Source organism: Oncorhynchus tshawytscha, linkage group LG16, assembly GCF_018296145.1.
Source record: "Oncorhynchus tshawytscha isolate Ot180627B linkage group LG16, Otsh_v2.0, whole genome shotgun sequence".
Classification (NCBI taxonomy): domain Eukaryota; kingdom Metazoa; phylum Chordata; class Actinopteri; order Salmoniformes; family Salmonidae; genus Oncorhynchus; species Oncorhynchus tshawytscha.
Window position 1 is genome coordinate 76,521,359 of NC_056444.1, and position 25,041 is coordinate 76,546,399.

At 44.3% G+C, this 25,041-nt stretch overlaps 1 protein-coding gene across 1 annotated transcript in view; it reads right to left on the reverse strand.

The window, feature by feature from the left end:
* Positions 1–25,041, reverse strand: part of LOC112215237 (serine/threonine-protein kinase WNK1) — a gene marked incomplete at its 3' end in the record, with an annotated part of 66,368 nt that overhangs the window by 10,961 nt on the left and 30,366 nt on the right. Inside the window, exons 3-15 of the mRNA XM_042299939.1 lie at positions 16,629–16,801; positions 13,727–13,947; positions 12,914–13,071; positions 9,908–9,996; positions 9,342–9,561; positions 7,950–8,286; positions 6,672–6,832; positions 6,284–6,484; positions 1,764–5,972; positions 1,265–1,308; positions 797–932; positions 575–691; positions 208–309 (exon numbers count right to left, since the gene is read on the reverse strand). Coding sequence (XP_042155873.1) covers positions 208–309; positions 575–691; positions 797–932; positions 1,265–1,308; positions 1,764–5,972; positions 6,284–6,484; positions 6,672–6,832; positions 7,950–8,286; positions 9,342–9,561; positions 9,908–9,996; positions 12,914–13,071; positions 13,727–13,947; positions 16,629–16,801 — 6,168 coding nt within the window. The remainder of the gene's footprint in view (positions 1–207; positions 310–574; positions 692–796; positions 933–1,264; positions 1,309–1,763; positions 5,973–6,283; positions 6,485–6,671; positions 6,833–7,949; positions 8,287–9,341; positions 9,562–9,907; positions 9,997–12,913; positions 13,072–13,726; positions 13,948–16,628; positions 16,802–25,041) is intronic.

Below are 25,041 nucleotides of genomic sequence, written 5' to 3' on the forward strand. Positions count from 1 at the left end.
CTTTTGACCAGTGGCCGTAGGGTTCTGTAGTTCACTACTTTTGACCAGTGGCCATAGGGTTCTCTAGTGCACTACTTTTGACCAGTAGCCGTAGGGTTCTGTAGTTCACTACTTTTGACCAGTGGCCGTAGGGTTCTAGACATAAGTAGTGCACTATGTAGGGAATACAGTGTCATTTGGGATGCAGCCAATGTTTTCAAACCAGACCTGTTGATGTGTGAGGAGAATTTCCTGAGTTCTCTTGACAATGGACCTCAGCTCTTCCACGAATGTCTCTTTCTCTGATTCACGGACAAAATCCTCCTCCACCTACACAAGCCATTACAGATACACAAATAGATACACAAAATAACACACTTTTTAAAACTAAACTTAATGGACCAAACAAAGGCTGCATGGGGAACTTGGCATTAGACCAAATGAGAGCGCTTGCTGCAAAAATCCTCATCCCATCCAATATAATATAATTAAACATTAATATATATATCATATATAATATATCCAAACAGGTAGATGTTTGTGGTGCTATAATCCCATACAATGTCCATGTATAACTGTGTGTTGGTCTAGTCACCATGTAATCTGCAATGTCTTCAGGTGCATCTCCCTCAGTGTCGAACTTGAAGGTGACCATCTTGTTGCTGTGGGTTTCCAGCTGACACTCCACCATGTTGTCCCCAGAGCCGGACACCTACGGAGCACAGGAAGAGAAACCATGTTGTTCTGTGTCTTGGACACAAAAATGTCTTGGACATGACCATTTCTTTAGAAATCTTTACTATTAGGGATACTATACCTGAATCATGGTTAGTTGAAATGCATGTGATCCTTTTTCTGGCCCCCGATAGGACAATCTCCTCTGAGACTTCACCCTCTCTAGTCTCCCATTGGCCAACATCTGTAAATCCCCATCCCCATTGTCTGGAACAGAGCTGCGGTCAAATGAATAGTAATCCTATTGTTAATACTTCATGTACAGTATTGGGCATAACCTTTTCTAACATGGAAGAGGGCTTGGCATTCAAAATGAAAAACAAACGAGCAGTATAAAATTGACAACCGGTCTGTAGCCCTTCCCCTTGGCCTTAACCCTTGGATGATTGCAGATCTGAAGGGTCTGGATAGGTATATACAGTGTAGTGGTGAAGCATCCGCCATATCACTTCTACCGTATAGATGTGCTAACATTGACGTGACAGGGCCAGGGGGCTAGAGCTAGGCAGCGAATTGGGACCGACTTTGAGAGTAATGATGTGACACATACCCTGAAGTGGAGTGTCCCTCTGTGCCAGACTGTTTCGGACTCTCCTGTAGAGCCACATAGATAGAGACAGACACACAGACAGACCAACGCACACACAAATACATACAGACATTCAGAAAACAACAAAAACACACAAAGAAAAAATACATACCAAACCATTATTTGACTAATAAAAACTGAAACTGAACTGAATTGGGAATCAATTAAAAATGACTGTATTTTAATGTAAGTTAAAGGAAAACACTTGATCATGTTGTTGTAGTACTGCTAAGTTTAAATCTGAACGAGTACCATACAAATGTACTTAGCGTAACTGAGTAAAAGGAGCTTTTCTTCAAAAAAATAAACAATGTGTTTTATTCTGCATCTTAAAAAGGGTGCGGCCCTTAGATTTCTCTCTACTGTATTCACATTTCTAGAACCGGCTGGTTATTGGCTGCAGATAGTGGTAGTAGTGGAACAGTCTGCTGTAGTGGTAGAGTGGCATGCACTTCTGTACCTGAGCAATGCTCAGCAGAGCAGGGTCACAGTCTGGGAGCGAGGTTGAGGTTGGGGGCAGCAGCGAAGGGGCGTTAGAATCAAGGGTCTGAGCAGCAGCGGCGGCAACAGACGGGGGAGAAGTGGGTCCCGGGGGCCCATCAGCCAGGCCAGGCAGGGTTAGCTGACTCTCTGGTGGGGTGGGCTGGGTCTCTGGGCCAGGGGTAGCAGGACGGAGGGGTGGCAGGGAGGCAGGGTGGGGGTGAGATGCTGTATGAGTGGGGAAGGGGGGCATGTGTGTAAGAGGGAGGGAAGTAGCCTGGGGGGGATTTGGAGGGTGCTGTTGCTCTGTGGTGGCAGCCACCAATGCGGCCTCAGCGAGCTGGGTCTCGGTGTGGACCTTCGTCTGGGCCAGTGTCTGGGTGTGAGTGTTTGCGAGAGCTTGCATGGCCGTCTGGGTGTGTGTGTGGGCGGGTAGCGGCTTCGTCAGTTGAGCCTGGTGCTGGGGGGATGGTGGAGGACCTCCTGCTCCTACCTGACTGTAGAGGGGTAGGGCTCTAGTCTGAGTCCCGAGCTGGGGCACGTTACTGGGGGCTGCTATCTGTGCTGGGTTAACAGTGGGCTGCTGGGGCAACAGATGTGTGGGGATCTGAGGAAGTGGAGAAGTCAGTTGACTTCGGGTGAGAGTGGGAATTGAGACTTGCTGCTGCTGAGGGGGAAGGGACTGCAGAGCCAGCTGGATGGGGGCTGGAGCTTGTCCAGTCTGTTGTTGTATGTGTTGGGGCGAAGCAGAGACCAAGGTGGTAGGGTCTATGACCTTGGCTGCAGGGGCTGCAAGGACAGTTCCAACACCAACAGATCCAGGGGACAACATCATCTGCTGGTTCTGCAGCATGGACTGTTGTTGATCCATCAGTATCTGCTGTTGCAGTTGTACTTGTTGAGTGATCTCCTGTTGTTGATCCTTCAGTATCTGCTGTTGTTGTTGTACTTGTTGAGTGATCTCCTGTTGTTGATCCTTCAGTATCTGCTGTTGTTGTTGTACTTGTTGAGTGATCTCCTGTTGTTGATCCTTCAGTATCTGCTGTTGTTGTTGTTGTTGTAAAACTTGTTGAGTGATGCCCTGATGTTGCTGTTGGACTGGCTGCATGGTTTGCTGTTGTGTGGGCTGAAGTGCAGTGACATACTGCGGTGCCAATAGGCCGGCCGGAGCCTGGTGCTGGAGTTGAGGCTGCACCACCTCTGGAAGTTGAACACTGGGCTGCACTAAAGACTGGTGCTGGGGTTGAGGCTGGACCTGGCTTTGCATGGGGGGTATTGAGACTGGAGGTTGGGGTTGGACCAGAGCTGTGCTCTGGTGCTTAGGAGGCATCATCTGAGTCTCAAGAACTTCTGGAATCTGAGTCTGAGTCAGGGCCTGGGTTGGGTGCAAAGGCTGGGGAGTCTGCTGGATGACTGACTGCCCTGGCGCCTGGGTCTGTATTAGAGCTGGCATCTGATGGGGAGCCTGTACCAGAGGAACCTGAGGCTGGATAGGGATCGGAGGACTTGGTGCCTGGATTGGGGCCACCATGTGAGATGGAATCTGGACCTCGATCATCTGGGGCTGGGCTTGGTGTGGAGGCTGGGTCTGGGCTTGGAGTACTGGGACTGAGACATTGCCCTGGCTCTGAGGGTGAGCTTCATTCCGAGCTTGAATCTGGGCCAGGACTTGGGCATGGGCTTGCACTACAGCCGGTAGAGCTTGGCTGGAAATCTGTAGCTGAATGGCTACAGGTATCACTTCCTGACCCTGGGCGGCTATCTGAGCTTGGACCTGAATGTCCTGTATAACCTCTGCTGCTGGTATGGCTGGGGCCATAAGGGGGATCTGAGGCTGAAGTTCAATGATAGAGCTCTGATGGTGCTGTTGATGTTGCTGTGCAACGTACGCCTGTTGTTGTTGCTCCAGTAAGATAGGTTGTTTTTGTTGTTGTTGTTGTAGTTGTTGTTGTTGTTGTATCAGCACCACTTGCTGTTGTTCTGTCAGTTGCTGCTGGGTTAGGCTAGTGTGACTAGTGTGACTAGTGTGACTAGGTGGAAACAAAGCAGGGTTTTGCTGTTGTTGTTGCAACATACATACATCAATCTGTTGCTGTTGAATCAATGCTTGCAGCTGCTCACATTGTTGCAGAATTAAAGCGGTCTCTTGTTTCTCGCTTTGTTGTACTTGAATTATGGTGGTTTGCTGGTGCTGCTGCGGTTGCCCAGTCTCTTGCTGTTGTTGAATCTGTTGCTGCTGCTGTTGTAGCAAACCCTGTTGGTTAATTCTCTCCGCTTGTTGTTGCAGTAGCAATGCCTGCTGTTGCCGTTGTTGTTCAATCTGTTGTTGTAACAGAGCTTGCTGCTGTTGTTGCTCTAATTGCTGCTTCTGTAAAATCACTTGTTGCTGTTGAAGCTGTTGCTGTTGTAGCATGGCTTGCTGTTGTTCCAACTGTTGCTGAAGCACAGCCTGCTGGTGCTGTGGGTCGACTGGATGACTGATGACCGTCTGTTGTTGTAGTTGGGTCGGTTGTTTCAGCACAGCTTGCTGTTGTTGTTGCAGCTGTTGTAAATCAATTTGTGGTTGTTGTATCTGGCTCACTTGGTGAGCCTCCAGTTGTTGTTGTTGTTGTTGCTGTTGTTGCTGTAGGAGTGCTTGCTGTTGCTCTAGCTGGTGCTGTTGTAGTTGTGCCTGTTGTTGCTGTTGCTTTAAGGCTTGCTGTTGCTGCTGCTCTTGTTGCTGCTGTTGTAACAGAGCTTGCTGCTGCTGTTGCTCAAATATCTGCTGTTGTAACAACGCTTGCTGCTGCTCCAGTTGGTGCTGTTGTAGTTGCGCCTGTTGTTGCTGTTGTAGCAAAGCCTGTTGCTGCTGTTGCTCAAGCTGCTGTTGTATGTACACTTGCTGTTGTTGTTCTAGTAACATTGCTTGCTGTTGTTGCTGATGTTCTATCTGGTGTTGTTGGTGTAGTAACAATATTTGCTGCTGTTGCTGCTGCTGCAGTTGTTGCTGCTGTTGTACGTCAATTTGCGGTGGTTGCGCATAGGCTTGGGTTTGATCCAATTGCTGTTGCTGCAATGACAATCCCTGTTGTTGATGCTGCTGTTGTTCCATTGATTGTTGTTGTTGTTGTAGTAAGGCCTGATGCTGCTGTTGTTCCATTGATTGTTGTTGTTGTTGTAGTAAGGCCTGATGCTGCTGTTGTTCCATTGATTGTTGTTGTTGTTGTAGTAAGGCCTGATGCTGCTGTTGTTCCATTGATTGTTGTTGTTGGTGTTGTAAGGCCTGATGCTGCTGTTGTTCCATTGATTGTTGTTGTTGTAGTAAGGCCTGATGCTGCCGGTGTTCCATTGATTGTTGTTGGTGTTGTAAGGCCTGATGCTGCTGTTGTTCCATTGATTGTTGTTGTTGTAGTAAGGCCTGATGCTGCCGGTGTTCCATTGATTGTTGTTGTTGTAGTAAGGCCTGATGCTGCTGCTGTTGTTCCATTGATTGTTGTTGGTGTTGTAAGGCCTGCTGCTGCTGTTGTTCCATTGATTGTTGTTGGTGTTGTAAGGCCTGATGCTGCTGTTGTTCCATTGATTGTTGTTGTTGTTGTAGTAAGGCCTGCTGCTGCTGTTGTTCCATTGATTGTTGTTGTTGTAGTAAGGCCTGATGCTGCTGTTGTTCCATTGATTGTTGTTGTTGTTGTAGTAAGGCCTGATGCTGCTGAACCAAAGCTTGCTGCACATACACTTGCTGCTGTGGCTCAGTAGTTTGTTGCTGTTGGATTGCTATAGTCTGCTGTTGCTGCTGCTGTTGTTCCATCTGTTGCTGTACCGCCTGGTTCTGGGGAATTACACTGGCCTGTTGTTGATGTTGTTGTTGATGATGCTGAAGCAGGGCGGCTTGTTGAGCCTCCATTTGCTGCTGCTGCTGTTGCTCAATCAGTATCTGTTGTTGTTGTTGTTGTTGAACAATGGTCTGCTGCTGTGGGATCATGTCAGGCAGTGCTTGCTGGGTTAAAGGCTGGGGTGTCATCTGGATGACATTGGGAGTGACGTTGGCCTGGGCCTGTTGTGGGAGAGGGACCATGGCCCCCACTCGTCCTGTTGGGTCCCCCGCTAACATGGGAGCTGGGAGGATGTTGAGCTGGGCTTGGGGGGAGACTGGGGGTGCGTAGGACAGGGAAGGGGCCATTTGTGAAATCTGTGACCCATCTGAGTGGTATGACTGAGATTGTTGGTGGATTGTAGTCGCAGGGTGACAGAGGGATGGTCAGGTGGGCAGAGGGAGTTATGGTAAGAGAGGAGAGGGAGGATTGAGGTGGAGAGAGAAGGTAAGTGTAAATATTAATCATATGATTTAATCAAAGAATTATAAACAGTTTCAAAGAACATGAAAGCATAATTATGATATTTGGAATTGTCAGTATTGTTAAAGAACTGATAAAATATTAAGGTGAAGATGAAGAGTTATTTGGGAAGGTTCAAACTGTAGTGTTTTTGAGAGACCAGGGTCGATAGAGATGCAGATCCACTCACCTGTGAATACTGCTGTGGTATATCTGGTGAAACCTGTGTTGGCATGGCAACAGGCTGAACGTAAGTCTCCTGACCATCAGGAGCCCCACCACCACTTTGGCCAATGGACATGCCGGCAATCCCACTACTCTGACCAATAAGCACACTCGGAACTCCTCTGCTCTGACTAATTGGGAACATTTTGGTGTGGGCCATAATTGCCTAAAAATAAATAATAGACAATATAAGTTAATGTGATTGCAGGGTTGCTGAGTGAAAATAAGATTTCAATCTCTTTGTAAACTGGATTCTCCAAAACAGGAACAACCATAACATTGTGTATGTTCCAAATAGCACCCTAGACTCTACATGGTGCACTACATGGCCCTGGTCAAAACTAGTGCAGTACATAGGGAATAGGGTGGTATTTGATATGTAGCCATAGACTTGCCGAAGCAGCAGCAGGGAGGTTGGATTGAGAAAGCACGTAGGACTCCCGTTGCTGAGGGTACGCCTGGCTCTGGCCATTGGCATAGGACTCACAGCTGGCTGAAACAATGCTCTCCCCTCCTGAAGTAAATACAATGGGAGGTGTGAAACAATATATTTTGGGGGGGATATTGAAAATATTTCATACAAATTTTTTATACTGGTATCATTCTGTCCACAATCCAAAAATATGTGTATCTGTTACATGTTCAATATACTTTGTTTGATGTTGTTACGGTGGTAGGTACTGTATGTACACTAATGCCGCGTTCAAGACAACTGGGAACTCTGAAAAATACGAGGTCAAATCATGACGTCAGTGATTTTCAGGTAGGAAAGTCAGAGCTCTAGAAAGAGGCCCGAGTTCCAATGTTGGAATTCCGAGTTGGATGACCATTCAAATCGATATTTCCCAGTCGGAGCTCGTTTTTTTCCCGAGTTCTCAGTTGTTTTGAGCGCACTGAAGTCGGAAGTCTGCGATTTCCGAGTTTCCAGTTGTTTTGAACGTGGCATTTGTATACAAAACATTATGAACACCTGCTCTTCATTGACATAGACTGACCAGGTAATTACAGGTGAAAGCTTTGATCCATTATTGATGTCACTTGTTAAATCCACTTCAATGTAGAGGAGAGGAGACAGGTTAAATAAGGATTTTTAAGCCTTGATACAATTGAAACATGGATTGTGTATGTGTGCCATTCAGAGGGTGAATGAGCAAGACAAAATATTTAAGTGCCTTCGAACCGGGTTTGGTTTTTGTTAACATTTTACATTTTAGTAATTTATCAGACGCTAACATTTTGTACTTTTTCCCCCATGAGAATCGGACCCACAACCCTGGTATTGCAAGCACCATGCTCTACCAACTGAGCCACATGGGACCCAAAAACTTCAACGCTGCTGTGTTTTTCACGCTCAACAGTTTCCCGTGTGTACCAAGAATGGTCCACCACCCAAAGGACATCCAGCCAACTTGACACAACTGTGGGAAACATTGGAGTCAACATGGGCCAGCATCTTTGTGGAATGCTTTCGATACCTTGTAGAGTCCAAGTCCCCAATGAATTGTGGCTGTTCTGAGGGCAAAAGGGGGTGCTGGGGGCTGGCAATATTAGGAAAGTGTTCATAATGTTTTGTACAGTCAGTGTATGTGTATTGTACAGTAGGAACTGGTAAGCTTCTGATAGAGTCGTACCTGTGGGCAGGCTCAGAGGATTCCCACTGTGGATCTGCTGCTGTTGCCTCATATGCTGATCTGCCTTTGGTATCTCCTCAGCCTCCCCCTGCCCACCACCTCCCCCGCCTCGCCCTGTCAGCCCAGCCACCCCAGGCCCCAGGGAGGAGGTGCAGGAGGGGTAAGTGTTGGTGTAGGAGGAGGTGCGGGTGGAGTCCCGTCTCTCATCAAAGCCTTGCTGCTGTTGGAGCAGCTGCTGCTGGCGTCTCTCACGGGACTTCTTGATGAGCGTGACACGGTCACGGATGGATTTCCCCACCACTTTAGCATCGCTCTCATGGAAGAAGCCCGACTTCACCTGGCGAGGAGGGGGAAGAGAGAAAAGGAGGGGGGGAGGGGTGGAGCGAGAGAGCGAGAGGGAGAGTAAGACAGTGAGAGAATGAGAGCGAGAGGGAGGTGGAGAGAGACATTCAAAGCATTGCAAGGAAACCTTGATTAATGAGCCGTGGACTTTGCAATACATCAAAGCAACTCCAGACCCCACCTTTCCTGTGGCCCTCTCACCTTCCCTGTAGTTCTCTGAGAAGCCCTAGTTATTCCTGTTCCGACCTGCACTGCTCTCTCTCATATCATTTTCACACTAATGAGCTGAGTCGACCTTTACTGTACTGTACTGTACTGTGCTGGCCTGGGGCCATGCTAGAAAGGACAATCTAAAATAACAAATAACGCGCAGAGTACGTTTCGGGTTGGTACCATAGTGTGAAAAGGGTATCAATGTCTCACCATCTCTCTCTCTCTCTCTCCCTCACTCACCATCCCCTCTCCTTCCCCCCACTAGTTCCTCAGCACTGTCGCTCTCTAGGTTCCCCCCCCACCCCTCCTCTCTCTCTCCCCCTCTCCTTCCCCCACTAGTTCCTCAGCACTGTCGCTCTCTAGGTTCCTCCCACCCCTCCTCTCTCTCTCTCCCTCACTCACCATCCCCTCTCCTTCCCCCACTAGTTCCTCAGCACTGTCGCTCTCTAGGTTCCTCCCACCCCTCCTCTCTCTCTCTCCCTCACTCACCATCCCCTCTCCTTCCCCCACTAGTTCCTCAGCACTGTCGCTCTCTAGGTTCCTCCCACCCCTCCTCTCTCTCTCCCCCTCTCTCACAATCCCCTCTCCTTCCCCCACTAGTTCCTCAGCACTGTCGCTCTCTAGGTTCCCCCCACCCCTCCTCTCTCTCTCCCCCTCTCTCACCATCCCCTCTCCTTCGCCCCACTAGTTCCTCAGCACTGTCGCTCTCTAGGTTCCCCCACCCCTCCTCTCTCTCTCCCCCTCTCTCACCATCCCCTCTCCTTCCCCCACTAGTTCCTCAGCACTGTCGCTCTCTAGGTTCCCCCCACCCCTCCTCTCTATCTCCCCCTCTCTCACCATCTCCAGAGCCACCTCTTCTGCGCTGTCATTCTCCAGGTCATAACTGAACTCAATGGCCTCGTTGTCTTTGTGTTTGCCCTTCAGCTTCTTGGGATCCTCCACCCAGATCCTGAGGGCCAGACACTCCTGATACCCCATGTCCTCCTCCGCCAGCTCCACACGCACCCCAGTGTCCTCCCCAAAGAAGGCGTGGGTCAACAGGTCCCGGATGGACAGCCTGCAGAGAGAGAGAACACATCAAGCAAAGAACAAATTCCCACTTATGTCCTTTTATTGGATAAGACAGTGAAGAAGAGATGACAGGAACAGTAGGAGAGGGGCAAGTCAGAAGGGCAGTGGGCTGGAGTTGAACCCATGCCTGATCTGTGTGCCGGGGTCAGCGGTATTAATCACTTTAGACAGTCCACCGAATTAATTTTTACATCACGTAATTTGACAATGTTAACATATGTTTCCCATGCCAATACAGCCCTTAAATTGAAATTCAATTGAATTGAGAGAGACAGAGACAGAAAGACAGAGAGAGTAAGAGAGAAAGAGAGGGGGGAGGTAAAACTGCTTACCTCTGATTCTTGTCTTGGCGGATGCAGCACTCGATGATCTCTTTAATCTCTGGTTCATTGACTTTATCAAAGCTGGCTGGTTTTATACCCTGTAGACAGAGAGGGAAAGAGAGATAGAGGTACAGTGAGAGTAGAGAGAGAGAAACAGATGACGAGTGGGGGGGGTGATAGAACATACAATAATTTAGATGATGGGACAACTCTGTCCTATATAGACAGTAAAATACCTTAGATGGGACTACTCTGTCCTATATGGACAGTAAAATACCTTAGATGGGACTACTCTGTCCTATATGGACAGTAAAATACCTTAGATGGGACTACTCTGTCCTACATGGACAATAATATACCTTAGATGGGACTACTCTGTCCTATATGGACAGTAATATACCTTAGAAGGGACTACTCTGTCCTAAATGGACAATAATATACCTTAGACGATGGGACTACTCTGTCCTACATGGACAATAATATACCTTAGACAATGGGACTACTCCGTCCTACATGGACAATAATATACCTTAGACGATGGGACTACTCTGTCCTACATGGACAATAATATACCTTAGACGATGGGACTAATCTGTCCTACATGGACAATAATATACCTTAGACGATGGGACTACTCCGTCCTACATGGACAATAATATACCTTAGACGATGGGACTACTCCGTCCTACATGGACAATAATATACCTTAGACGATGGGACTACTCTGTCCTACATGGACAATAATATACCTTAGACGATGGGAGTACTCCGTCCTACATGGACAATAATATACCTTAGATGGGACTACTCCGTCCTACATGGACAATAATATACTTTAGACGATGGGACTACTCCATCCTACACGGGCAGTAATATACAGTTGAAGTCTGAGGTTTACATACACTTAGGTTGGAGTCATTAAAACTCATTTTTCAACCACTCCACAAGGTACTATGTACTATGTGAATGACACAAGTCATTTTTCCAACAATTGTTTACAGACAGATTATTTCACTTCTAATTCACTGTATCACAAATCCAGTGGGTCAGAAGTTAACATACACTAAGTTGACTGTGCCTTTAAACAGCTTGGAAAATTCCAGAAAAAAAGATGTCATGGCTTTAGAAGCTTCTGATAGGCTAATTGACATAATTTGAGTCAATTGGAGGTGTACACAGTGCCTCGAACACAGTGCCTCCTTGGTTGACATTCATGGCGAAAATCAAAAGATTTTAGCACAGATCTCATAAAAACAATTGTAGACCTGCACAAGTCAGGTTCATCCTTGGGAGCAATTTCCAAACGCCTGAAGGTACCACATTCATCTGTACAAACAATAGTACGCAAGTATAAACACCATGGGACCACGCAGCCGTCATACCGCTCAGGAGACGCGTTCTGTCTCCTACAGATGAATGTGCTTTGGTGCAAAAAGTTCAAATCAATCCCAGAACAACAGCAAAGGACCTTGTGAACATGCTGGAAGAAACAGGTACAAAGTATCTATATCCACAGTAAAACGAGTCCTATATCAACATAACCTGAAAGGCCGCTCAGCAAGGAAGAAGCCACTGCTCCAAAACCGCCATAAAAAAGCCAGACTACAGTTTGCAACTGTACATGGGGACAAAGATCGTACTTTTTGTAGAAATGTCCTCTGGTATAATGAAACAAAAATAGAACTGTTTGGCCATAATGACCATCGTTATGTTTGGAGGAAAAAGGGGGAGGCTTGCAAGCCAAAGAACACCATCTCAACCTTGAAGCATGGGGGTGGCAGCATCATGTTATGGGGGTGCTTTGCTGCAGGAGGGACTGGTGGACTTCACAAAATAGATGGCATCATGAGGCAAGAAAATTATGTGGATATATTGAAGCAACATCTCAAGACATCAGTCAGGAAGTTAAAGCTTGGTCAAAAATGGGTCTTCCAAATAGACAATGACCCAAAGCATACTTCCAAATTTGTGGAAAAACGTTTGTTGTTTCGTGTATGTGCACGCTAGACTGATTTGCGCTGGGTTATGTCAACCCATATTGTGTTTAGTGTTCTTAGTGCCGTGTGTTTTGTTCACTGAAATAAAAGGCTCCTTTGGCTACCCAACTTCTGCTCTCCTGAGCCTGACTCCCTTACAGCCAGTTACGCATACTTAACAATTCCTCCTCCACCAAACTTAACAGTTGGCACTATGCATTGGGGCAGGTAGCATCTCCTGGCATCTGCCAAACCCAGATTCATCCATCGGATTGCCAGATGGTGAAGGGTGATTCATCACTCCAGAGAACACGTTTCCACTGCTCCAGAGTCCAATGGCGTCGAGCTTTACACCACTCCAGCCGACACTTGGCAATGCACATGGTGATCTTAGGCTTGTGTGCGGCTTCTTTGCCATGGAAACCCATTTCATGAAGCTCCCGACAAACAGTTATTGTGTTGATGTTGCTTCAAGACGCAGTTTGGAACTCTGTAGTGGGTGTTGCAAACGAAGATAGACAATTTTGACTCGTTACGCGCTTTAGCACTTGGCGGTCCCATTCTGTGAACTTGTGTGGCCTAACACTTCACGGGTTAGCCGTTGTTGCTCCTAGACATTTCCACTTCACAAAAACAGCACTTACAGTTGACCTGGGCAGCTCTAGCAGGGCAGAAATTTGACAAACTGACTCGTTGCAAAGGTGGTATCCTATGACGGTGCCACGTTGAACGTCCCTGAGCTCTTCAGTAAGGCAATTCTACTGCCAATGTTTGTCTATGGAGATTGCATTGCAGTGTGCTCAATTTTATACACCTGTCAGCAATGGGTGTGGCTGAAATAGCCAAATCTACAAATTTGCATATGTAGTGTATAATCATTTACTGAATATGGGGGGAGTAGGGAAAAGACAAGACTGCAAAAGGGACAAAGGGAATTTTATGAAGGACATTCAAGAGAAAGATCTTGCAGAAGTAGGGAATAGAGAGACTAGGCCAACCAAAGTGCAAATGGACTGTAGTTCCAGGAACCCAGACTTACGCTGGTGACTTTACGGTAGATCTGTGCAGCATTCTGGCACTCTGAGTAGGGGTATTCTGAGGTGGCCATCTCCAGCATGCACATCCCAAAGGCATAGACGTCCACTGACTCGTCATAATGTTCCTCGTACATCTCTGGAGCCATGAACTCAGGAGTACCTGGAAGACAGGACAGCAGAGCCAACTGAAAAGGTTAATAACCTGATGAATAATCATTTGTTGGCTACTTATATTTGCTGGGTACTTATATTTGCTGGGTACTTATATGTATAAAATGTCACACATGTACATGTGTCATATGCATGTGTGAATTGTAAATATTTTTTTTGCATGCTAGCAGATACCCATAGACTTCCAGTCATTACGCTAATGATAGTTAGCATTGGCTTGTGAAACTACCTCTAACTTCCTTCATACTGGACACAGAGACATAATAATGGTATCCACTCTGGGGAAGTAGATAATGGGCCTCATTGCCAAAATCCATTTAACATTCCCTTTGAGTGGCAAGTCAGTACACTAGAGCTCGACCTAAGAGCAACAATAATCACAGCAGAGACTGTACACAGATCATACTGCCTTGTTGGAGAGTTGGGGCAGCTTATAAAATATTCATTATGTTGCAGAGTGACCACAGATTCTAAAAGCCATTTGTACAACAGAGAGATACATTAGCACCTATTCAAGATGAATTGCCATTTGTAATAAATACATTGGAAATCTTACTCACAAGAGTTCTGACATACCTGTGGCTCATTAGAAATGTCAATACCCTTCCCATAACATAAGACAACAACTGATGATCGTTAGTTACCTATGACACTCTTAGCAAAGGAAGTCCTCATGAGAGTAGCCAGTCCAAGGTCTCCTATCTTGACGGAGCCGGTGGGGCCCGTGATGAAGATGTTGTCACACTTCAGGTCCCTGTGAATGATGGGAGGGGTCCGGGTGTGGAGGAACTGGAGGCCCTTCAGGATCTGACGACACCAGCTCCTCAAGACCTTAGGCTTCATCACCTTGAAGCGCTTTAGATACCTGCAGTCAGGACCAGACCGGACAGGACAAAATATTATAACTAAGGTCAACAGTATAATGATTATGGTTTATATCGACAGAGGAACAACTGTATGACCACATTTGTGACACATTTCAAGAAGCTAGGTGTATGTCGCACGTCACTACTTCACAGGAGAGGCATTTGAATGATTTTATATATATTTTGAAATAAAAATGAGTTTTTTTTTTAGCAGAAATGCCTTTTGGAACATGTGAACTTTCATGTGCCTTAATAACAAGCGTGTACGACATTTGTAAATACAAATAAAATTGTTAAATTGCAAGCCTAGTTGGTTTAGCCACGGAAAAAGCGAGGAACCTTCCCACTAGCCATGATTGGCTGAGATAATGGATGGGCTGGACATGCCAAGAGATGAGTTGGAATTGGTCTGCCATGTAGAGCGCTTCAATTTATAACATGAGCTGCTCAGTATGTGTAGATAATCCTTGCTACCACGTTTAAAATATATATGTATAATGTTAGCCATGGAGAAATGCAAGTGTTGCTACTGCTCTCAACAACAATGATGCCCTGAATTTAGCCGGCGCTATCAACAAATATCAGTGGGAAAAAGTTGCGATGGACTACTTTTGGCACACGTAAACCGGAGTGACTTGCCAAAATGGACCAAACAAGCTGTATAATATCTGAAAATGTAGCTAGACTCTTACCCATATACATGGATGAACGCTTTACGGCAGCATGTCTTTTCTGCTTCACGGCAGCATGTCTTTTCTGCTTTACGGCAGCATGTCTTTTCTGCTTTACGGCAGCATGTCTTTTCTGCTTTACGGCAGCATGTCTTTTCTGCTTCACGGCAGCATGTCTTTTCTGCTTTACGGCAGCATGTCTTTTCTGCTTTACGGCAGCATGTCTTTTCTGCTTTACGGCAGCATGTCTTTTCTGCTTTACTGTCTTTACGGCAGCATGTCTTTTCTGCTTCACGGCAGCATGTCTTTTCTGCTTTACTGCTTTTCACGGCAGCATGTCTTTTCTGCTTTACGGCAGCATGTCTTTTCTGCTTTACGGCAGCATGTCTTTTCTGCTTTACGGCAGCATGTCTTTTCTGCTTTACGGCAGCATGTCTTTTCTGTTTTGTCTGTTTTGTCTTACCCATGTATATGGGTAAGAGTCTAGCTACATTTTCAGATATTATACGCTTCAATTTTGTCAGAATGTTGTTTTCATTGCAAGTTAAAGCATACTGTTAGCTAGCTAGCGAATGTTACGTGTATGATCTGTGTAGGAATATTGTTAGTATCTCTGAAAGCCATTTGCATTGCTAGTTATAGCCTAATAGACTGCGGTTGAAAATTAGCCGGCTGGCTAAAACCGGCACTTTTACTGAAACGTTGATTAATGTGCACTGTCCCTGTAAAAATAAAAATAAACTCAAACTCAAACTCAATGTTAGCTAGATAGCTAACACTGAACCTAGTTGGTTAGCTTTAGCTACCTGCAGATTCATACAACAGCATTTCATGCATGGTGGCTAGCTATGACAATCTGTTTATACTGTAGCTATGAGTTGGATTTATGGTTCATTGTTTAGCTAGCTAGTTACATGTCTAAACAAGACTACACTTTGCCAGATGATTACATGACCCATCAAGTTAGCCAGGTGTGTCTGCGGGTGATTACGGCCATCTATTGTATTTCTTGAACATGTGTCCATGTCTAGACAATAGTGACCGATCCACTTAGCTAGATGTGACTGGAGGGTTGTTATAGCATTTATTTCACGTGACCCATCAATTTAGACAAGCGTGTCTGGGTAAGCATCATCTCTAATAATTATAAAATATTTATGCAATATCTTTTATCTGGACACTTTCTATTTTTGATATTGCTACTATGCAAATATACCAGTAACCATTTCACTGTAGCATTTACACCTTCTGTATCCTGTTCATGTGACAAATAAAGTTAGATTTGATTTGATATAGTGTGTATTTACCAGAGACGGTAATGTGAAGAACAACATGACCTGCACCAAAGACTAGATAAAGTGTGACTTTACCTGGAGGTTTCCCTTATTGTAGGCTACTACTTTCACCACTTTTAGTCTTGATATCTATGGTTCTTTACTACACTACCATACTCACTCTGTTTAGCACATGGCCTCACATGTGAATCCTAAAGAGATAGGTGGGGGCTAAGGCTTAAGAGGGTGTGAGCGATGCTGAATGGGTGTAGACAAAGAAGAGCTCTCCAGTAGATGTACCAAAACATTCAAGGACCATTTTCTCAAAAGTGTAGTGACACATTTATCAACTTTCAAAGCAGAATTACTTTCCCATTGTTCCTCAACTGCAGTGTATGATGTTGTATCTCTGAGTCTCTAATTATATCCATTGTAAAAAATGTTGCTACATCGAGGCGAGGCGGTAGGCCATTTTTGGTTATAAGTGATTTGTGATGCATCTATATAAGGCTTATAGAGGCTTCATTAAACTTCATGAGAAATACTTTATTTAAAGTGAGACCTTATTTCTACAGAGAGAACATCCTCATGAATGCTCTGATTAGCCAACTCACTGGTTCCAATTTACAGGAAGCTACAGTGAGCCGTCATCTCTTTGGTGTAACCCTATTTGACGCTGAGCAGTGGTGTACATGTGTATGTCGGTCTGTCTGTGTGTGTTTGTCTTCTACCCACGTTTTGAGTGTCCCCGAGGTCATGAGTTCGGTGACCAGGACAATGCACTTCTTCCCTCGCAGCACTGACTCCCAGGAGTCATAGAAACGAACAATGTTAGGATGTTGGAGCCCCTTCAGCATCTCTGCCTCCTCCTTAAAACGCTGCTGCTCCGCCTTGGTCAGCTTACGGTCCTGTAGACACACAAGAATACACACAACGCAGGTTAGACATAAGTAGACATCAGTGAGAGCACTTGGTTGTGAGATCAAGTTACAAAGATCGATACCTGCACACTGGTGAATGCTCCAGCAGGCCAACATTTCGACCCCAAAGGTCTTCATCAGTAAGAACATACCCACAGCCTAGACAGCGTTCAGTGCTACACTCCTAATATTGTACAAAAACAAACAATGGGTTTAAAGTGCTTCGGTCTGTTTTAAAGTGGCATAGGATCACACTTTTGCACATTCCACCATCACCATACACTGAACCTGAAACCTGTGACAAGAAGAATGCTTTCAGGTGACGATGAATATACTAAACCTGAGTTTACGTGGAGAATGCTTCAGGAAACAGTACTGTAAACAACAGAGCCAATACAGGAGAACTATACCAATCAGGAAACAGTACTGTCAACAACAGATCTAATACAGGATAACTATACCTATCAGGAAACAGTACTGTCAACAACAGATCTAATACAGGAGAACTATACCTATTAGGAAACAGTACTGTCAACAACAGATCTAATACAGGATAACTATACCTATCAGGAAACAGTACTGTCAACAACAGATCTAATACAGGATAACTATACCTATTAGGAAACAGTACTGTCAACAACAGATCTAATACAGGATAACTATACCAATCAGGAAACAGTACTGTCAACAACAGATCTAATACAGGAGAACTATACCAATCAGGAAACAGTACTGTCAACAACAGATCTAATACAGGATAACTATACCTATTAGGAAACAGTACTGTCAACAACAGATCTAATACAGGAGAACTATACCTATTAGGAAACAGTACTGTCAACAACAGATCTAATACAGGATAACTATACCTATTAGGAAACAGTACTGTCAACAACAGATCTAATACAGGAGAACTATACCTATTAGGAAACAGTACTGTCAACAACAGATCTAATACAGGAGAACTATACCTATTAGGAAACAGTACTGTCAACAACAGATCTAATACAGGAGAACTATACCTATTAGGAAACAGTACTGTCAACAACAGATCTAATACAGGAGAACTATACCTATCAGCCAGGTCTCTTTACACTACCAAGCAACCATGTTTAATTTAATTACACACCTACGACCACTAGATGGCTGCAGCGGAACGTAGTTTCCTCTGCATCAGTGGAGAGCCAACACCCCACCTCAGCCTGTACAACTCATTCAGATGCATCTGCCACGCTGCTATTAGGCCCCGTATGGTGGATGCTGCAGAAATCCATTCACTGGCAGTATATCATTGGGGAATACATACACACACACACACACACACACACACACACACACACACACACACATACAGAAGTATACATACACACACATGCATGCGCGTGCACACACATGCAGACAGCCACACTCATGGTGGAAACAGACACACACAGCACACACACAGCACACACACAGCACACACACACAGCACATACACACACAGCAGACTACTGACTGGCTCCTCTGTTGGCTTCTGGCAAATACACACTTTGGATATATTCAGCTACTTGATGAGAAATTGTGATGCAGGTACACTGTTAGAAAACATACAGCACATAAAATATGCTATGCAATACATATTCATTTCAACCCAGGAGAAATGACAGACTCAAACACTTCTCTATTACAGGGTAAAGAAAACAAAACTAAGTCAGAACCATTCCACATGCTTTTATACTATTAGGAACTGCTGAATGATTTTACTTTTATGTATGATTGGATGACAGGACACATTTATGTATGATTGGATGACAGGACACATTTATGTATGATATCAATAAATTAATGTTGAAGAATATGGGCCCCTTAGCCATTTCACAAATGGCAGCTGTCCTAACAATTGTCACCGTAAAAAGAACAAATAAAGCATTGTGGGTTTTTTGTGGTCATTGACCTCAGTTGACCTTGTCACTTGTGGTCTCTTAGGCATCATTCAACATCACGCTTTAGACTGAATAGGACAACAACCAAAGGTCATGACCTGAGGCGGGGTAACCCCAGACGTGACAATTGCAACAAGTGGTGACAAGGCATGATGGCCATATTGCAAAACAAAGCAAGAAACTACAAAAAAAACCTACCATCCTCTAACTAGTACCTGTCAGATTCATGATAACTACCATCCTCTAACTAGCACCTGTCTGGTTCATGTTTGACCTCTGTCATTGCCAACAAAGGGTATATAACAAAGTATTGAGATAAACTTTTGTTATTGATCAAATACTTATTTTCCACCATAATTTGCAAATAAATTCATAAAAAATCCTACAATGTGATTTTCTGGATTTTTTTTCTCATTTTGTCTGTCATAGTTGAAGTGTACCTATGATGAAAATTACAGGCCTCTCTCATCTTTTTAAGTGGGAGAACTTGCACAATTGTTGGCTGACTAAATACTTTTTTGCCCCACTGTACCTCAAAATGCTGCAACGCCCAGATTAAGGCAAGGGTCTCCTTGCTCCATTCTCACCTGAGAGGATGCTAGTTTTTCTTTAGCCATTTCACAAGCTCCATACAACCTATGTAGGAAACCACTAACATATGACAACAAATTTGGGCGAGGCTCAACCACCTTCCAATCCCCCTTTAATAGAGCACAGTATGACCAAAAACAAGGTCATTAGGACTGAACCCAGTGCTCACTTGTGATACTTCTTTAACAGCGAGCAGCAACCACGGTAACCCCTCTTCCCTGTCACGTTCTAATTCAGTGCAGTACGCAATTAATACGCAATTATCACAAGACCTGTGCAAATATGTGCGAAGTGAAGTTGGAACCCTGATCGCTCTGAATCATCTTAATCATTCCAAAAAAAGGTAGATGACCTGTGACAAAACCTTCACAACAGACTTAGTGGTAATGTTGTGAAGTGGATGGGCTGCAGGATCTCGTAGCCTGACACATCACAGTTAACATGTAGGTGCTACCAGCTTTAGAACGGGGTAAGGGGCCAACACAATCAATAATCACATGCTCAAATGGCTGGCCTGTAACAGGAATAGGTTGTAGCTGGTCTGGCCTTAACATCTGATTAGGCTTCCCAGTCAGCTGACAAACGCGGCATGATGTAAGTGATGTAAGTGGAAATGTCTTTCTTTAAACGAGGCCATTAAAAATGTCACAAAATACGATCATAGGTTTAACTAACCCTTAAATGACCAGAAACGTCATGAGATGTTTTCAAAACTAGTTCTTGAAGTTTAGAAGGAACAACAATCTAAACAAGAGCATCACCCACAAAAATGTTGCATTTCCCCACCGACACCTGATGTAGTAACCCTTGGCAGCACTGAGGGAGACATAACACATAGAACCATCATTTCATTGTAAATAATCTAATTGTAATGCAGTCTCTCTCTCTCTCTCTCTCTCTCTCTCTCTCTCTCTCTCTCTCTCTCTCTCTCTCTCTCTCTCTCTCTCTCTCTCTCTCTCTCTCTTTCTCTCTCTCAGCATCAAGACAACATCTTCAAATTGGGACTGCCCCACTGCATCTCCGCTCCTCTCCTAGACTCTCTGCTGCGTCACAGTCTGACTGGCTTTATGTGTGAGTGTCTTTATATGTCTGGGACTCTTGGGTGTTAGTGGATGTGTCCTTAGGGCTGTCTAGGTCTCTTTACATTATCTCTGCATCTAACTCCCTTCCAATGTGATTGTGTGTGTGTGTGTCGTTTCCGTTGGTAACCGTCTGACTGCATCTGTCATAATGTCATTGTGTATAATCAGAGCACCACCCCGTGTCACTGCTTGTCGTCTGTGCCTGTCTGGCCATCTGTCTCATTACCTCCCCATTTTCTCTCCACTGAACCAGCAGCTCTCCCCATAGAGATATTCATTCTGGCCTCTCCCCTGGTGCATCTATTGTGTTTACCAGAGTCAGGTCAGACAATCTGGGGTCAGCAAAGGTCACTGGGGTCAATTATCCTGTCTGTTATGTCATGGCAGCCCCAGACAAACACACACACACACACACACACACACACACACACGCTCTACAATATGTTAGGGTGGTAAAATATATGCTCTGGGGCTGCATAAATAAGACACAATCCTCCATTCATTCTAAAGACTGCTTAACATACCAGCATATAACACTATTAATGCTGACAATGAAGTGGAAATCTCACTGATAAATATGTATTCTCAGAACCCAGAATCAAATCTCACAGTACGCTGGCCAGCTATTCGATGCACGATAAAATAGATACTATAAGTGGTTTACAAAAACTACTAAGCTATGAAAATATTGACACTTTTCTACAGCAAAGCAAACAAACTGGCCGTATACGATGTGATAACATACACAAAAGACAAACACACGGTTGAGAAAACAAAGAAGATCACGCTGACCACAAGACAAATGGGGGAGAGGGAGCAACAGAGTAACAAAGAGAGAGAAACAGAGGAAGAAAGGGAGTGAAAGAGATAGGGGCAGCTATGAAAGAGACCTATTGTGTACAACCTAGTGGGTGTCTCTCTGCAATCCCTCTGAATGATTATCCTAGTTACTAAGTTAAGTGGTGTGATACATATGGTGTGCGTCGCCAATGGCAACCTATTCCCTATAATAGTGCACTACTTTTGACCAGGGGCTATAGGGCTCTGGTAAAAAGTAATGCACTATATAGGCAATAGGTTGCTATGGGTGACGCAATCATGCAATAATCTACACAACTCCTACGGCTCCCACATAACATAAATAAACCATTATCTACTGTCTGTCTGATAATTCCTTACAAGTCCTTGTGTGTTGATGTTGCTCGATGACTCCAACCCATTTTAGGATTATGAATGCATTCCAAATGGGACCCTATTCCCATTAAAGTGCACTACTTTTGACCAGGGCTGGCACCGTATTCTCTTTAAAGTGCACTACTTTGACCAGGGCTGGCACCGTATTCTCTTTAAAGTGCACTACTTTGACCAGGGCTGGCACCGTATTCTCTTTAAAGTGCACTACTTTTGACCAGGGCTGGCACCGTATTCTCTTTAAAGTGCACTACTTTGACCAGGGCTGGCACCGTATTCTCTTTAAAGTGCACTACTTTTGACCAGGGCTGGCACCGTATTCTCTTTAAAGTGCACTACTTTGACCAGGGCTGGCACCCTATTCTCATTAAAGTGCACTACTTTGACCAGGGCTGGCACCCTATTCTCTTTAAAGTGCACTACTTTGACCAGGGCTGGCACCCTATTCTCATTAAAGTGCACTACTTTGACCAGGGCTGGCACCCTATTCTCTTTAAAGTGCACTACTTTGACCAGGGCTGGCACCCTATTCTCTTTAAAGTGCACTACTTTTGACCAGGGCTGGCACCCTATTCTCTTTAAAGTGCACTACTTTTGACCAGGGCTGGCACCCTATTCTCTTTAAAGTGCACTACTTTGACCATGGCTGGCACCCTATTCTCTTTAAAGTGCACTACTTTTGACCAGGGCTGGCACCCTATTCTCTTTAAAGTGCACTACTTTGACCAGGGCTGGCACCCTATTCTCTTTAAAGTGCACTACTTTTGACCAGGGCTGGCACCCTATTCTCTTTAAAGTGCACTACTTTTGACCAGGGCTGGCACCCTATTCTCTTTAAAGTGCACTACTTTGACCAGGGCTGGCACCCTATTCTCTTTAAAGTGCACTACTTTGACCAGGGCTGGCACCCTATTCTCTTTAAAGTGCACTACTTTTGACCAGGGCCTATAAAAATAAAAATGGGTGCCATTTAGGACATGAACTGAATATAGTTGCACCACTTAGCTGGTTGTTATAAAGCAGCTATTTTGGTCTCCTAAACCAAACAGCCCCCTAATGCTGATAATAACAATGTAGCACTGAAATGAAAAACCCATTACTGAACATGAACAGGCCTAAAAGTCTACTAATAATGGCCTGTATGCGTAGTGTGGTAATCTGGTAATGTGTATTGTAAGATTGTATCCCTGAGCTATCAGTGAACAATAAGATCGGCCAATTAGATGTAATTCATGTCTGACATGGCTATTGTTTACAGTTGCTCCTGATAAAAAAAGTATTCGGTAAAGTGTTTAGTAAGGTGTTTGATAATGTGTTTTGGTAATGTAATGTGAATTGGTAATGTGAATGGGTAATGTGTTGTCTGGTGGCAGGCTTGTAAATCAGGTTGTAAGTACAGTAGACTAACGTTATGCTTGATAATGTGTTTTGGTAATGTACTATGTATGGGTAATGGGTTAAGTAACGTGCGCAACACTGTGTCTCCAGCCCAGTCACAGTGACAGGCCTGTAACTCTGTCTTTAAACAGACTAAGACATTCTGTGTGGCGGCTTCAGTCCCACTTCCTGGCCCGTAACTCACAGGGCACAGTCACAAGCCATAGGCTTGTAAATAGACTCAGACATGACCCAGGTTGACTCCAACCACAACATGAAACTGTTTTGGACCAGACACTGTTTTGGAACAGACACCTGTTAAGCAGGCGGCCAGCTAGCCAGGTTCCGGGTCAGCAAGGCCTATAAAGCAGTCAGCCTGACAGACAGCCGGTAAGACAGTCAGCCAACATGACAGACATCTGTGTCCAGTCAGCGGGGAAACAACCCCACTTCATTTGGACTGTGAGGGGCCTCTCCATTCCTCCTCTACATGACCATAAATAGACAACAGTTTTAGCAGTGGTGGAAAAAGTACCCAATTGTCATACTTGAGCAAAAGTTAAAGACACCTTAACAGAAAATAACTCAAGTAAAAGTGAAAGTCACCCAGTAAAATACTACTTGAGGAAAAGTCTAAAAGTATTTGATTTTAAATATACTTAAGTATCAAAAGTAAAAGTAAAAGTTTAAATTCCATATATATGGCAAACTAGATTCCACAATTTTCTTGTTTTTTTAATATACCGATAGTCAGGGGCACACTTCAACAGTCAGACACCATTTACAAACAAAGCGTTTGTGTTTAGTGAGTCCACCAGATCAGAGGCAGTAGGGACAACCAGGGATGTTCTCTTGATAAGTGCGTGAATTGGACCATTTTCCTGTCCTGTTAAGCATTCAAAATGTAACAAATACTTTTGGGTGTTAGGAAAAAAATATAGATTATTTTCTTTAGGAATGTAGTGAAGTAAAAAATAAATGTAAAGTACAGATACCAAAAAAACTACTTAAGTAGTACTTTAAAGTATTTTTACTTAAGTACTTTACACCACTGAGTTTAAGATACACCTCCTATTGATAGGTTTATCTACTATAAACTAACAGAGACCGATTCAAGACCAAGACCGGAGGCGTGACCGAGTCAAGACCGGGAGGGGGACGAGAGGTTTGAGGCCGAGTCAAGACAGAGACCAGAAAAATGCGAGTCCAATTCAGGACCATGACTGTAATTTTGTCAAATCGTCACCATTAGAGTTCAAAATGTCCAGTATTTCAGAACATATGTTCTTATGAAATATAAACACAGACACTAGGCTGTGTGCATGTCAATATATTTCACGTGCTTTTCGATTGTGTCGGCTACTTTGTGCATGATTTATCTATTGTATTACATAATTAATAAGTCAAATACCTCCACTACACTACTTTGATACACAACAAAACAAATTAAGAAGTGAGTATAGGCAATGCCCACTGAAAAAAAACTGGGTTTATGCAGTTGAAGTCGGAAGTTTACATACATTTAGGTTGGAGTCATTAAAACTCATTTTTCAGCCACTCCACAAATGTCTTGTTAACAAACTAAAGTTTTGGCAAGTCGGTTAGGACATCTACTTTGTGCATGCTTGACAACATGGGAAAATCAAAAGAAATCAGCCAAGTCCTCAGAAAAAAAATATCTGGTTTATCCTTGGGAGCAATTTCCAAACACCTGAAGGTACCACGTTCATTTGTACAAACAATAGTACGCAAGTATAAACACCATGGGACCACACAGCCGTCATACCGCTCAGGAAGGAGACGCGTTCTGTCTCCTAGATTTAACATATTTTGGTGAGAAAAGTGCAAATCAATCCCAGAACAACAGCAAAGGACCTTGTGAAGACGCTGGAGGAAACAGGTACAAAAGTATCTATATCCACAGTAAAACGAGTCCTATATCGACATAACCTGAAAGGCCGCTCAGCAAGGAAGAAGCCACTGCTCTAAAAACCGCCATAAAAAGCCAGACTACGGTTTGCAACTACACATGGGGACAAAGATTGTACTTTTTGGAGAAATGTCC